General features: G+C 40.8%; 1 protein-coding gene across 10 annotated transcripts in view; it reads right to left on the bottom strand.

The window, feature by feature from the left end:
- Positions 1 to 15,088, bottom strand: part of agfg1a (ArfGAP with FG repeats 1a) — a 100,577-nt gene that overhangs the window by 28,004 nt on the left and 57,485 nt on the right. For 9 of the 10 annotated variants that reach the window (XM_068042519.1, XM_068042520.1, XM_068042521.1 and 6 more), the window contains one exon: positions 11,544 to 11,663. The exons of the other annotated variant lie outside the window; for it this stretch is intronic. In XM_068042519.1, the coding sequence (XP_067898620.1) occupies positions 11,544 to 11,663 (120 nt within the window). The remainder of the gene's footprint in view (positions 1 to 11,543; positions 11,664 to 15,088) is intronic. 10 annotated transcript variants of the gene reach the window in all.

Raw genomic sequence — 15,088 nt, 5'->3', positions numbered from 1 at the left:
CTAGGGAAGGGAGTGTAGATAGTCTCAGTCATCTCATTGTCAAAAAGGAGGAGGTGTTGGGTGTCTTGCAAAGCATTAAAGTAGATAAGTCCCCAGGGCCTGATGGGATCTACCCCAGAATACTGAGGGAGGCAAGGGAAGAAATTGCTGGGGCCTTGACAGAAATCTTTGCATCCTCATTGGCTACAGGTGAGGTCCCAGAGGACTGGAGCATAGCCAATGTTGTTCCCTTGTTTAAGAAGGGTAGCAAGGATAATCCAGGAAATTATAGGCCGGTGAGCCTTACGTCAGTGGTAGGGAAATTATTAGAGAGGATTCTTCGGGACGGGATTTACTCCCATTTGGAAACAAACAAACTTATTAGCGAGAGGCAGCATGGTTTTGTGAAGGGGAGGTGGTGTCTCACTAATTTGATTTGAGTTTTTTGAGGAAGTGACAAAGATGATTGATGAAGGAAGGGCAGTGGATGTTATCTATATGGACTTCAATAAAGCCTTTGACAAGGTCCCTCATGGCAGACTGGTACAAAAGGTGACGTCACACAGGATCAGAGGTGAGCTGGCAAGATGGATACAGAACTGGCTCAGTCATAGAAGACAGAGGGTAGCAGTGGAAGGGTGCTTTTCTGAATGGAGGGATGTGACTAGTGGTGTTCCGCAGGGATCAGTACTGGGACCGTTGCTCTTTGTAGTATATATAAATGATTTGGAGGAAAATGTAGCTGGTCTGATTAGTAAGTTTGCGGACGACACAAAGGTTGGTGGAGTTGCAGATAGTGATGAGGATTGTCAGAGGATACAGCAGGATATAGATCGGTTGGAGACTAGGGCGGAGAAATGGCAGATGGCATTTAATCCGGACAAATGTGAGGTAATGCATTTTGGAAGGTCAAATGCAGGTGGGAAGTATACAGTAAATGGCAGAACCCTTAGGAGTATTGACAGGCAGAGAGATCTGGGCGTACAGGTCCACAGGTCACTGAAAGTGGCAAAGCAGGTGGATAAGGTAGTCAAGAAGGCATACGGCATGCTTGCCTTCATCGGTTGGGGCATAGAGTATAAAAATTGGCAAGTCATGCTGCAGCTGTACAGAACTTTAGATAGGCCACACTTAGAATACTGCGTGCAATTCTGGTCGCCACACTACCAGAAGGACGTGGAGGCTTTGGAGAGGGTACAGAAGAGGTTTACCAGGATGTTGCCTGGTCTGGAGGGCATAAGCTATGAGGAGAGGTTGGATTAACTCGGATTGTTTTCACTGGAACGACGGAGGTGGAGGGGCAACATGATAGAGGTTTACAAAGTTTTGAGCGGCATGGACAGAGTGGATAGTCAGAAGCTTTTTCCCAGGGTGGAAGAGTCAGTTACTAGGGGGCATAGGTTTAAGGTGCGAGGGGCAAAGTTTAGAGGGGATGTGCGAGGCAAGTTCTTTACACAGATGGTGGTGAGTGCCTGGAGCTTGCTGCCGGGGGAGGTGGTGGAAGCAGGTACGATAGCGACATTTAAGAGGCATCTTGACAAATACATGAATAGGATGGGAATAGAGGGATACGGTCCCCGGAAGTACAGAAGGTTTTAGTTTAGGCAGGCATCAAGATCGGCACAGGCTTGGAGGGCCGAATGGCCTGCTCCTGCGCTGTTCTTTGTTCTTTGTAATCCTCCCCATATTTTTTATGTCTATTAATTGATGGCATACTTTTTTTTTTAAGATTATGTAGTGAAAATTGTGGCTTCATAGCTAATATTTGGTTGTTTGTGCTCGACTTCTTCCATGATGATTTGGCAAGAAAGTTAGTTTTTTATTCATTCAATAGCTTTTGTGTACCCTAATTGAGGCTGAGTGAGATGAACTCAAATTAAATCCAAACTAGATGATGTCGGACCGTTTTTGTTTCATTCATTCACAGAACCCAGTTTTGATGAAAGGTCATTGACCTGAAATATTAACTCTTTCTCTCTCCACAGATGCTGCCAGCCCTGCTGAGTATCTCCAGCATTTTTTATTTTTATTTCAGAGTTCCAGTATCTGCAGCATTTTTCTTTTGTATTAGTAAGCCTGGAGTTTGGGAGAGTTTATAGAAACCAGCGAAGGATAACAAAAAAAATGGATGGAGGGAGAAAATAGAACCTGAGAGTAAACTAGCAAGAAATATTAAAAACAGATTGTTAGAGTTTGTCCAAGTATGCAAAAAGGGAATAACGCAAGTAAACACAGGCTCCTCAGAGGCAGAGGCAGGAGAAATTATAATGGGGAATAAGGAAATGGCAGAGATGTTTAACAAATATTTTGTGCCTGTCCTCACAGAAATGAGAGTGAGGAGCTTAAAGCAATTATTAGTTAAGAAAAAATACTGGAGAAATTAATGGGACAAAAAGCCAGCAAATCCTAAACCTGATGGCCTACATCCTAGGGTTCTAACAGAAATGGCTGCAGAGATAGTGGATGCACTGGTTGTGATCCTTCAAAATTCCCTAGATTCTGGAATGGTTGGAAGGTAGCAAATTTAACCGCTATTCAAGAAAGGAGTGAACGAGAAAATAGGGAACTACAGGACAATTAGCCTGACATCAGTTGTCAAAAAAATGCTGAAATCCCTTATTAAGGAAATGGTAACAGAGCACTTAGAAAATCGTATTGTGACTAGGCAGAATCAACATGGTTTTACGGAAGAGAAATAGTGTTTGACAAATCTACTAGAGATTTTTGAGGATGTAACTAGCAGGGTACACAAAGGGGAACCAGCAGATGTAGCATAACTGAATTTTCAAAAACCATTCAATAAGGTTATTGCACAAGAGCACATGGGGTTGGGATAATATATTAGCATGGATCGCAGATAGGCTAAAGGACAGGAAACGCGACAGTAGGAATAAAAAGTTCATTTTCAGGTTGGCAGGATACTACCAGTGGATGCTGCAGGGATCAGTGCTGGGGCCTCAGCTATTTACAATCTATATTATCGATTTAGATGAAGGTACTGAGTGTAATGCATCCAAGTTTGCTAACAATACAAAGCTAGATGGAATTGGAAGCTATGAGAAGGACTGTGACAGAAATCCCACATGCCAAATGGAAAATATTAATTTCGTCGTAAGGAACTTTGCCTGAGACGCTTACTGAAATTGTTCCAATAACTAAAAAAAAAAGCTGCAAAGATGGCCACGCACAATTTGCATATGAGAAGCCAAAGGCTGGCTGGGAGACAGAGGTGATTACCTAGTCCAGCAAGAACAATAGGGGTGCGCTCTTATTCAATAGAATGGTTTTGTCAATGTTAGTCATCAAAAGCCAACGACAGCAACGACTTTGAAAGAGCCAAATGCCTCCCCCCCCCCCCACACGAAGTGTGTCTGAACTACCTTGCATTTCAAAGATCATTCCAGAAACCTATGTCTGCGTGGGTTTCTTCCGGGTGCTCCAGTTTCCTCTCACAGCCAAAGACTTGCAGGTTGATAGGTAAATTGGCCATTGTAAATTGCCCCTAGTGTAGGTAGGTGGTAGGAGAATGGTGGGGATGTGGTAGAGAATATGGGGTTAATGTCGGATTAGTATAAATGGGTGGTTGTTGGTCAGCACAGACTCGGTGGGCCGAACGGCCTGTTTCAGTGCTGTATTTCTAAATAAATAAAATAAACTTCTGTTTCAAACAAAGAGGTGGTCACATGACTGCCCGTGTGGCTCAGAGTTTGTGAATTGTGCCTCTGAAAGCAGACAGTAACTGAACTCCAAGGAAGAAAGCACCTCTCTCTCCCTCTCCAGCTAAGTCCCAGGGGAGCATCGGCTGCAGCTAAACCTCAAATCTACAGATCCTCAGAGCCAGAAAAAGAGGACGGATAAAGCCTTTCTTCAGCCTTCCGGACCAGAGAAGCAAGCGCAAATTGTGCACGTGGCCCAGTGAGGACTTCAAGACCTCAATTTCAACTGAGGACACTGGGACTATACTTCCGTATTTAAATTCCATTTTTATTAAGGACTCTACTCCAACTGCCAAACTCTTTTATTTCCCCGCTGTATCTATTTGTGTGTGTGTGTGCCTCTCTTATGAATGTGAGTGTGGATGTGTCGCATATTTTACTCACTTTAACCAGTTTAGAGGGATAAGGTTAACAAACTTACAACTTTCTTGTCCAAATTCAAGAAAACCTGTCTGTTTGGTTCATTTGTAATTATATTCGAGGAATAGTGAGCAAGTGCTCACTGAGGTGGTAAGTTAAATCACTGTGTTAAAAGAATAAACCCTATTTCGATCAAAGCCGAGAAGGGGCGAAAGGCAAGCCTGAGACCCCTTCCTCACCTGGTCGTAACAAGGACAAACAGTCTACAAAGGGATATAGGCAGGTTAAGTGTGTGGGCAAAAAGGTGGTGGATGGAGTATAATGTGGGGAAATATGAGGTTATTAATTTTGATAGAAGAGGAGAAAAGCAGGATTTTTAAAAAATGTGTAGGAACTACTTAATGTTGGTATTCAGAGGGATTTCGGTGTCCCTGTATAAGAAATGCAGAAAGTTAATATGCAGGTTCCAGAATTATAAAGGCAAAAGGTATGTTGACCTTTCTTGCAAGGGGATTGGAGTACAAGAATAAGGAAGTCTTGCTGCAATTGTACAGGGCTTTGGTGTCGCCCCACCTGGAGTACTGTGTGCTGTTTGATCTCCATGCCTCAGAGGGGAAGCAACAAAGGTTCACTGGTTTGATTCCCGGGATGAGATGGTATCCTGTAAGGAGAGATTCAGTAGAATGGGCCTATACACTCTGGAGTTTAGAAGGATGAGAAGCGATCTAAATGAAACAAAGATTCTATGAAGGCTTAACAGAGAAGATGCTGAGAGGCTATTTCCCCTGGATATAGAGTCTCGAACTAGACTCAAGATAAGGGGTCAGCCATTTAGGACAGAGATGAGAACTTTCTTCACTTTGAGGGTTGTGAATCTTTGGAATTCTTTCCCCCAGAGGGCTTTGAATGCTCAAGTCATTGAGTATACTCAAAGCTGAGAGATAGATTTTTGGACTCTGGGGAATCAAGGGACATGGGAATTGGGCAGGAAGTGGAGTTGAGGTCAAAGGTTAGCCATGACCTTATTGAATGCTCAAGCAGTCATATGGCTTAATCATGCTCCTATTTCTTATATTCCAATTTTATTTAAAGGAATGGCTTGCTAGGCCATTTCAGAGGGCCAACCACATTGCCCTGGCTCTGGAGTCACATAGAAGCCATACCAAGTAAGGACAGCAGATTTCCTTCCCGAAAGAACATTAGTGAAACAGATGGGTTTCTTGACAATCTCGTAATTACATTGTCACCATTACTGATACTAGGTTTCTTTCTAATTTCTGATTTACTAACTGAACTTAAATTCCCCAGTTGCCATTGTGGATCTTGAACTCATGGCTCTGGATTACTAGTCCAGTAACATAACTATTATGCTGCCATTCCCAGTCAGCAAGCCAAACTCAGGAATTTTTCACTCTTAGATCTAAGCTGGGTGTTAAATCCCAAACAGCTCCTGACTGTGGAACCGATTAAAGGAATTAAGGATTTGCCTGGTTTCTTGGTAAATATTTGTTGGAATACTGAAACCCAATGTTCTCACTGTCCTTCAACTTATTTCAATATTACTAAAGGAAATTTCGCTTCCAAATGCTGGAACTTCAATTTAAAAAAAGCATCCTAATCAAAATTAAATATTATTTACTCAGGCTAAATGCCCCCCTCCCACACACTCAGGTAGAGTACACATTAGGCTCATTATTCTCTGCATTAGGGGAAAAAAATTCAGTAACAATATGTGCAGAAGTAGGTATAAATCCCGTAATCTGCACACTCGGCATCACTGGTATTCTATCAGTTATTTGTTTCAGGTGGAAAGCTCTTATTTTTACAAGAGTCAGAAACTCCACTACTTTTGGAAAGTGGTTCAAAACTTGTGAAGTTCCATCAGCTGACCTGAGAATGGGGAGAGAAGCCTCAGATGGATTGATTCCCTCATATGATTGGTGTGGCCAGTTAACAACATGTCCTTATCACTGAAGGTTCTCTTATCATCTGCATGCTCCTGGATCAAAACATCTTGGGCTGAATTCCTCCAGCCTCACTTTATATACAACAAAAAAACATTTTTAATACAATCTGGCTTCTATTTCTGGTCAAGGTTGAGCAATAGGTCCTGATTATTGTGCAAAGACATTACATGGGATAACCCAGGTTTGCGCACATTGTGCGAGGTGAGGGAAAAGAATACAGGACTCATAGAATGTTTGGGTTTTATTGCACATTTCACTATTTTGAAGTAAGAGCATGTAAGGAAGAACTTATACATTTGGTTAACAGCACGCTCACTGTGTTAAGAAACTGTTTTTAAGCCCTACTAGTTTTTTGGGAGTCCGCATTCAAATGACAGCGAACTGCATTGAAGAGCAGTTAATATCACCATTCTGCATCCTAATTTCTCAAGTGCTATTTCATCTCCACATTAAGCTATTTTAAAAAAACTTAAAATAATGACTCGTAACACAATGATGGAGGTCCAGACACTTGATGTACCATGTTGCATAAATTGAGGAGGCAGCCATAAGTGGGAAACCCACTTGAGCACTGGCCACTGAAGACAATTCACTCAAAAATCCCCAGGAAAAAGTAAATTAATGAGTATGAGTGGATGTCCACACCACGACTACTTTTTCTCATCTCTGAACAACATGTGTCATAAGAAGGATGAAAGAGTTAAAGAACATTTAATAATGGAATACACAATAAAATTTCAAAATTGTCAAAACTGAGAGCTACTGTGAAATGTGCTACTTTAGTTTCTCCTGTGTATTTATAAGAGTGGCTTTAAAAAAAAACAAAACAGTATGAAACATAGCTGGGAAGTGACATACATAGCTGAAAGTAGAGGCCTGCTCAGGTCGGGAAAAAAGAACCCGACCCGAACCGCAGCAGACGCGAGCTCGACCCGGCCCGAGTTCCTCCGATTTTGTCCCGAGCCTGAGCCCGCCCCGATTCAACCCGACCCGACCATCTGCTTACTTACCTTCCTAACACCGAACCTGCAAGAAGCTGCAGCAGCGCATGCGTGATGACACGCATAGTGACGGCACTTGTTCACTGTGCAGAATCAGTTTTGTCCTGGACTCCCAGCTCAGGTAAGTTTTTTAATTTAAATACTTGCCAGCAGAACACTTACCGTGTGCGTCCGGCCCGACCCAACCTGACCTGGTCTCGGCTTGACCCGAGCCTGAAAGCCATACCCGGAAGATGGGCCCGACCCGACTCGAACCCGACACATTTCGTCGGGTCCCGTCGGGTAGCAGGCCTCTAGCTGAAAGTATGTAATTTATATGAATTATTGTATTTACAGCGCAAACATAGTGGTTAAAGCATTAGAAGGAGCATAACTAGCAGACAGGTGTAAACAAATTACAATTTCATCTAATTTCTGAACCTTTGAGTAATTTATAAAGGTAAAAACTAGACACCATTCGACAGAAATAAGACCGAAAACTTTTGTATTTGTTGATTAATCTGGTACCCATTTTATATCGATCCCACTGGTTTTGGAATTTCAACAGCAGACAGAAACAGTATAGCAAAATGGTAGACAACAACCCTGGAAAGAAATTCTCAGAGCCTGAAACTTCTTGTGGCATAGATATAGACAAAAGGGTTCACCTATTAAATAAATCCTCAATCAATTGGGAGCATTATACAGCACTGTCCTTCACATGGGTTTAAATCTGGCCAGAATGATTGAAAAGAAAGTTTTCTTTTTTGGTTGTGAGGGTCCAATACAGGCTTGCATAGTTTCAACTGGGACAGAATGAATCGTACACACAGCACAAAATCACAATTAGTTACAAAATAGTGATTTTGTGTAAGGATATCTGGTGTAGGATTCAGAAACAAATATTGGCATTATTGACGCATTGCTGAAGGACTAATAGGAGCTTTGTTCTGATCTAACCCAGGCTATAACTGACATGGGAGCACTTGATGTTGACAGTGAGTGCCTAAAGTAGAAAAGTGTTTCATCCCCTAAGCAGTCTGAGAGGAAGTGTTCATCAAAAGTTAGTCCTTTAAAAGCGTATCTGTGTAGAATTTTTTTTTTTAAAGTAACTGAAGAGCTGTTAAAGTAAATATAGGATGTCTAGCCACACGTGTTCATAATAGACACAAGAATTCTCAGATTCAGGACTTTCTTAAACTTAAAATATCAATAAAGGATAAAATAAGACAAGAGAAAGGACAGACAAGAAATGGCACTAAGATAGAGATGAACACAGAAAAGAGACACTGGAACCAAGGTCCCTACACTAAAATAGCACTTACTGTGCACAGCTGGGACAGTAAAAGCGGAGGTAAAGTCACCAAAACTGCAGCCTGATGAAAGTGTTCTGAAGACTGGAAAGCCAGGGGATATGGAGGGGAAATCAATAGAGGAACAGAAACGAAATACAAAAGTAAAGTGCAATATAGACACAAGAGCAAATAAATGGCAACAAGTTAGGCCAAGCTTCAAGTAATGTCTTCTGGGTTAAGTCAATCCAAATAAACATATGTTCTCAGAATGAAAAGCTGGTAAGGTATCAATTATAAACAGCTTAAAAACATTAGAAGATGCTTTCAAACCAACTTTGCCTATTTCAAAATTCTCATTATGTAGGGGAAGTTCCATATTTCGAAGTCAGAGAAATTGACACATGATCTGTATTGCTAAGTAACAGGTAGAAAATGAACTATTCATGTGTGGGACAGAACATAATAGCATACATGACTAGAAAATAGTATTGCACTCCATCTGGTTTGTCCAGGTACTTATTCAACTCATAAATTTTCATATACAATCCACCCCCCAGTTTCTCCCTTGGCCATCGAATCCAACTTTGGGATAATTAGACTGAAACTTGTCTTTCATCCACCCTCTTCTAAATTTGAGTCTAAGGTGCCTTGTCTGTGATTACATTGGCCTGGATTTTACAGTTGTTATGATGCTGAAACTGTCAGTGCTCGCCGTCATTACGCTGTGAAACTGATGGCAGCTTCTGGCATCCACACATGTGCAGTTAAATGTGGAAATCCAGAAGTTGCTGTCGGTAATTCGCTGCTCCCTCACAGGGCGTGCTGTGTAAGTCCCCAAAGACAGCAATCTTCTAGAAATCACTGAATTGATGAGAACTTCCCCTATTACACTGTAATATCGATGTTAAAAACTCTCAAAAAAAGGTATGCTTTGCTAATGAGATGTAACAGGGTCTTATCGGCGAATGAGTGTCACACAACGTACTAAGTCATAACTGTTGCTGAATAATCTCTCTGCCCCAGAAAACTAATTTTATATTAGTTATTTCTTTCCATGATAAAAATCCCATAGTTTTTTGTTTAATATCAATTCTTCAAGGTTTATTTATGGCATCTCAGGTTCTAATGTGTATGGCCCAATCTGTGTTTCGCTCTCACTTTTTGTAAATTTTGCAGAATGATAATCAGTGCTCTTTACTTCCTGGTTTGCTGTCTGTTAGAATACTTCAATGTGATTAGTTGCATACCCCACTTCATGATACCACTGTTGCTGGACGCCCGGAGATCCCTTTGAATTGGCAGCAGATTCAAGTTAATGTTGGGAAAGGTGAAATCTATGTCACTAGGTCTTTGTGGGCAGCTTTCTTTGAGGTCAGAGGCGAGCATCGTTGCTTCACAGCTGACTGCAAAATTCAGGCCATTAAATTCACTGATATTTATTTTTCAATACCCTTTTGAACTTTGCATACTTTGCATACTCTTTGTTTTGTTAATAAGATCGCCCCTGAGGTTTTACTTCTCTAATGTAAACATTTCCAGCTTTTGCAACATTGCCTCATAATGGAGATACCCACTCCCAGTTTTCAATTCTAGCTGTTAATTTCAGCTAACAGTATTAACATCATAGCATGTACCTCCACTTCAAAGTGACCTTTTATCTAATGAGTTTATAGCTCATTTGGAAACTTACCCAGGTGCATTTCAGTTTCTACTCAAACATCCTTGGTTTGGCATCTTGTATTATCTCTGGAGTCCATCAAGGACCTATCCTTAGCCTCCTCCTACTTCTCATCTACATGCTGCCCCTCGATCACATCATCTGAGAAAACACAATATCTCCAGTTCCACGTGTACACTGATGGCAGGCAGCTCTATCTCACCACCACCTCTCTCAACTTCTCCATTGGTTCTGATTTGTCGCACAGCATATCCATCATCCAGAACCGCATGAGCAGAAATTAATATTAAACATTGGGAAGACCAAAGTCACTGTCTTTTGTTCCTGCCACAAACTCCATTCTCTAGCCACGGACTCCATCCCTCTCCCTGGCAACAGTATGAGGTTGAACCAGATCGCTCGCAACCGGTGTCATATTTGACCCCAAGATGAGCTTCTGATCATATATTTGCTCCATCACCAAGACCGCTGACTTCTATCTCTGTAACATTGCCTGACTACTTTGCTACCTCAGCTTATCTGTTGTGAAACCTTCATGCATGCCTTTGTTATTTCCAGACTTGACTATTCCCATGCTTTCCTGGTCAGCCTCCCATCTTCCACCGTACACAAACTTGAGCTTATCCAAAGCTCTGCTGCCCTTATCCTAACACGCACCAAGTCCCGTTTACCAATCACCTTTGTGCTCGCTGACATACGTTAGCCCTAGTCTGGCAATGCATTGATTTTAAAGTTTTCATCTTTGTTTTCAAATTCCTCCATAGGCGCGCCCCTCCTTATCTCTGTAATCTCCTCCAACCCCACAGTCCTCTGAGATCTCTGCACTCTTCCAATTTTGCCATCTTTTGTATCCACAATTTTAATCGCTCCACCACTGGCGTCCATGCATTTAGTTGACTAAGTCCCAAGCTTGGGAATTGCCTCCTTAAAACTCGCTGCCTCTCTACTTCTCTCCTTCTTTAAAGATTCTTCTTAAAACCTACCTCTTTGACCAAGTTTTTGATTACCTCTTCTCGTTATTTTGCTTGGTGTCAAATTTTGTTTCACAAAGCATCTGTGAAGTGCCTTGGGGATTACTACAATCAAAAGGCTATCTAAATGCAAGTTGTTATTTCTAGATCTTTATTTTCTTCCTCATCCCCTTCATTTTAGTGTGGCACATTAATCCAAATCCTTTAAACATGACAGAATGGAACCAAATTGTGGAATGTGAAAATAAAACAAAATAAAAAGAAATCTGCAAATGTTGGAAATCAGAAATAAGAAACAGAAAATGCTAGTAATATACAGCATCCAAATTTTTTTTTCCTTTCTATATTGATGCAAGTCCTAGACCTAAAATATTGGCTATTTTTTCTCTTTTAAGATGCTCCTAGACTGTATTATTGACATTTTCTGTTTTCACAAATATAAAATGGATTGAAAATAAGAACCAATGATGTTTGGACTGACTGAACTCTTTAGAGCTACCTTGTTCCAACACAGACAGACAGACACTCACACACACAGACAAACAAGACACCTCACTATTTCAAAAAGCAAAGCTGGGCAATTACAACCAGCACTACCTGTACTGTTGGACTGGAATGGTGGCAGACTTGCTGAGGAGAAAACTCCAAAATTATCAGAAGCATTACAACTTCCAAACGCATCAAAGTTTGCAAAATCTGTATTCAGAGAGGTTGGAGCTGTAACAGTAATATAGAGGAAAAGGGGTGGAAGAAGAAAACCAAAAACAGACATGTTAATGAATATGAAAGTCATGCACAATAAACAAACAGAAGACCATGAATGAATTCATGTTCCAAACAGTACAAGAAAGGTCAGATGATACCAGACACCTACAGGGTATTCAATAAATATTACTCTCAAGTAAAATCAATCAATATGTTTATGGTTTAATATAACCAGTCTCGAATTGCATCCGCTTGTATTAATTCCTATATGGTAACCACATTCTCTCCACCTCAATCAAGCAAACCAAATTGTCCTTTCTTTTTAAACTTCCATTGTGGAATCTTCCCACACAGAGCACCTTCCTCGGCAGCTGCTCCTGGCCTCTGCCAATATTGCACTATAGCAGACCACCAAGACATGAATCTTCCTCTTTTCCAGCCTCTTTTCCAAGGCCCAGTAATTCCAAAAGAGCTATTCCATTAGGGCTGAAGTTCTCTCACTTCCAAACAGCTTTCTTTTTCTGGAAAATAGGGGAACACTGAATAACACCACCAGCAAATCTTACAGCCAAAAGCAAATTCTACAGCCAAATTAACTGGGGGAGGAAGAAAGAGAGAAACAAGTAAAAGGAAGCGAGAAAAAGCATGCTTGCACAATCATAAGCAAGTGAGTAAGAGAGAGAAGGGTTCTTCCAATGTCTCAAGATTCCAGGTAGATCTGTACTGAACTAGCTAACTTTCACAGTAGCAGTGGTTACTACAATTAGTAAAGAGGAGGCAAATAGAAATCAGGTAAGGATCCCACTCACTTTTATTGGAAAAATGGGGGAACACTGAATATCAACGTGTGTATCAGGTGAAGGCGAGATTTGCCAGTGCTATGCTGTCTACCTCCACAACTGAATGGTCTAACATTCCTTTCTAAACTCATTCATGAAGGAGGTACCGAAAGGCTGATGGTGCCAATTAAGGATCTTGCTCGGGAGGATGACTGATTTCCTTTCAAAGAGGCTAACAGTTGAATTAGATAAGCATATTAATGCCATTTTTTGTATTGTATCAATAAGTATATTAGTTCAAACCTTCACCACAATATGAAGCTACAATTCACTGTACATTTACTTCACTGTGAAATTGAGTTCTACTCAAGGTCACTCAGATGTATTGACAATGCATTGCTGATTGATCTCTGAATGCCAGACCAATCTTTAATGTTGGCTTTTTTCAATCATTATAATTTGTCATGGTGGCACATGCAATGAGGGTTACATGATCTTTGCAAGCAAGTTTTTGAAGCCAAATGTATTCACATATGTTTGGAAAAAAGCAAATGCAAGGTCATGAACAGCAAGAAACCATCAAAAGTAAAATGTTCCAAGGTGCTTAACAAGAGCGATATCAATAATAATAAATATAAAAATAAAAATGCTCTTGTTCCAGGCACTGAAATTGTTTCCCCAAAAACCTGTAAACAATCAGCAACTCATTACCCTGTTTCACTAATTGATCAACACCTCATGCTCATTATCTTTAGCTCTGGGTGCTTGGCAAAGGACATCTGGTTGTGAAGAGAGACTAAAAAAAAAAGAAAAAATTACATCCCAAAAGTACGTTTTTTAAAAAAGCAGAAAGCTGTAAAGGGTATGTTTTTACTGGATTCAGAAGGTTAAAATTTGGAGAGCAGATGATGGAGAGGAGAAGCATAACGTCTAAGAATTCAGATAGCCAAACGGTGAAGAATAGAACTGGAGCCTAGTCTTTATACACTTATAAGCTAGAGACACACATTACATAATGTGCACCTCCAAATAACAGCACCTCTTTCAATCTAATCCTATGTATATGAGTACAGGTGAGTCCCCAATTAATGCCCACCACCTGAATACAATCAAACACCCAACTAACTGATGGACAACTGACATGGCCATTTATTATTTTATGTTATTACATGAACATGAGTTGTACTGGTTGAACTAAGTCAGTCTGTTTAAAACTATTGCTCACTTGATGTAAAATAAAGCAACTTAGTGATTTGTATTTGACTATGTTTACTAAGTGCTACCTGGTCCGCCTTCAAAAGATCGGAGAGGTGTATATCTAAAAGACTCAAGTGTGTGGTTCAGATATCCGTGTCTGTCAAACATGCACCACTCCAATCTTTTTGAAGGTGTGCCAGGAAACATGGGTAAGACAAGGCCAGATACACCCCAGATGATGCTGAATTATAGTTAAGATATTGGATAGAATGGCATTAACTAGACATCAAGACCCTCATACCACTTATGGGAGTGACTAGCATCGCTATACCACAAGATCCAAATTTGCAACAATCACACTGCCAGTTGTGGAGGTGTTGTTCAATTTGTATTAACTTTAGAAAGTCAAATATGTTACCTAATATGGCTCACATTTTTGTTGAAGGCTCTTCTCAACTGATGCAAGAATTAAAGATTTAGGAGGTTGAGTTTTTGGGCCTGTTTATATGCAACTTTGCTCTAACAGTTGTGTCGCTGTGTAACAGTAGAGCCATATTGGTAATCTGAATGCACAGTGCACTGGTGACTGCAAAGTGAAAGCACCAGCAGTTGAACATTTCACTGCCATTAGTGGAAAGCCCTTGGTACAGCGCAACTTCAGTTTCCTGGAGATCAGATGTTGCTAGAATGCTCAGCACTGTGATTTCACAGCATCTTAATGTATTACCATCAGCATTGTGAACCAATTTTAGAATCAGGGACACTGTAGGACTGCTGGTATACTTCTTTTCTTCATAAGCGATACAAACTGGAGAGTGAATTGCTCTCATTTCCCTTTGTGCCATATAATTGTACTCTCTCTCTGAACTCCTACTAATAAGTTTTCAATGGACTAATGCATCAAAGCAGCTCTAGCAGGTTCCCGTATAGAATACAAGTTGCCCAACTGATTTGAGCACAGGATAATAATATGCTCTACAAGACAAAATCAAATGTTACCAATGGTCTTTTCTACTATGTGCTGGGTCAGGGACCAATCTTACACTCAACAGTTTTCTTAATCAGCCTTTGCCAATTTACCGAAGTCCACATTAATGACATAAATTCAATGGCTGGCAAATTAAGGGTTAATTGTAGCATCAATACTGATCATCGCAAAATTATTTTTCTGAATTCACTTGAGACTGGACTGCTCATGTAATGAGAACCAATTTAATAGCACTGTTGTGCAACAGTATCCCAGTTGGCCTCAAATTTTAATTCTGAAGATTCAGCTGCAAGAAACGGCAGACAGAATTTGGGTGCAATTTTAACCAAACGCATTCGATGGAAAACTGATGGGACTGAGTGCAACACTGGTTTCACACCACCCGATTTTACTCTCCACCGACTTCAATAGAGAGTATATTGGTGGGGGGGTGGGGGGGGGTGGCGGAGGTTGAGGGACGTTGAAGAGCCTAA

This window comes from Heterodontus francisci, chromosome 11 (assembly GCF_036365525.1).
Source record: "Heterodontus francisci isolate sHetFra1 chromosome 11, sHetFra1.hap1, whole genome shotgun sequence".
Lineage (NCBI taxonomy): Eukaryota > Metazoa > Chordata > Chondrichthyes > Heterodontiformes > Heterodontidae > Heterodontus > Heterodontus francisci.
This window is presented reverse-complemented; position numbering and strand designations above follow the sequence as displayed.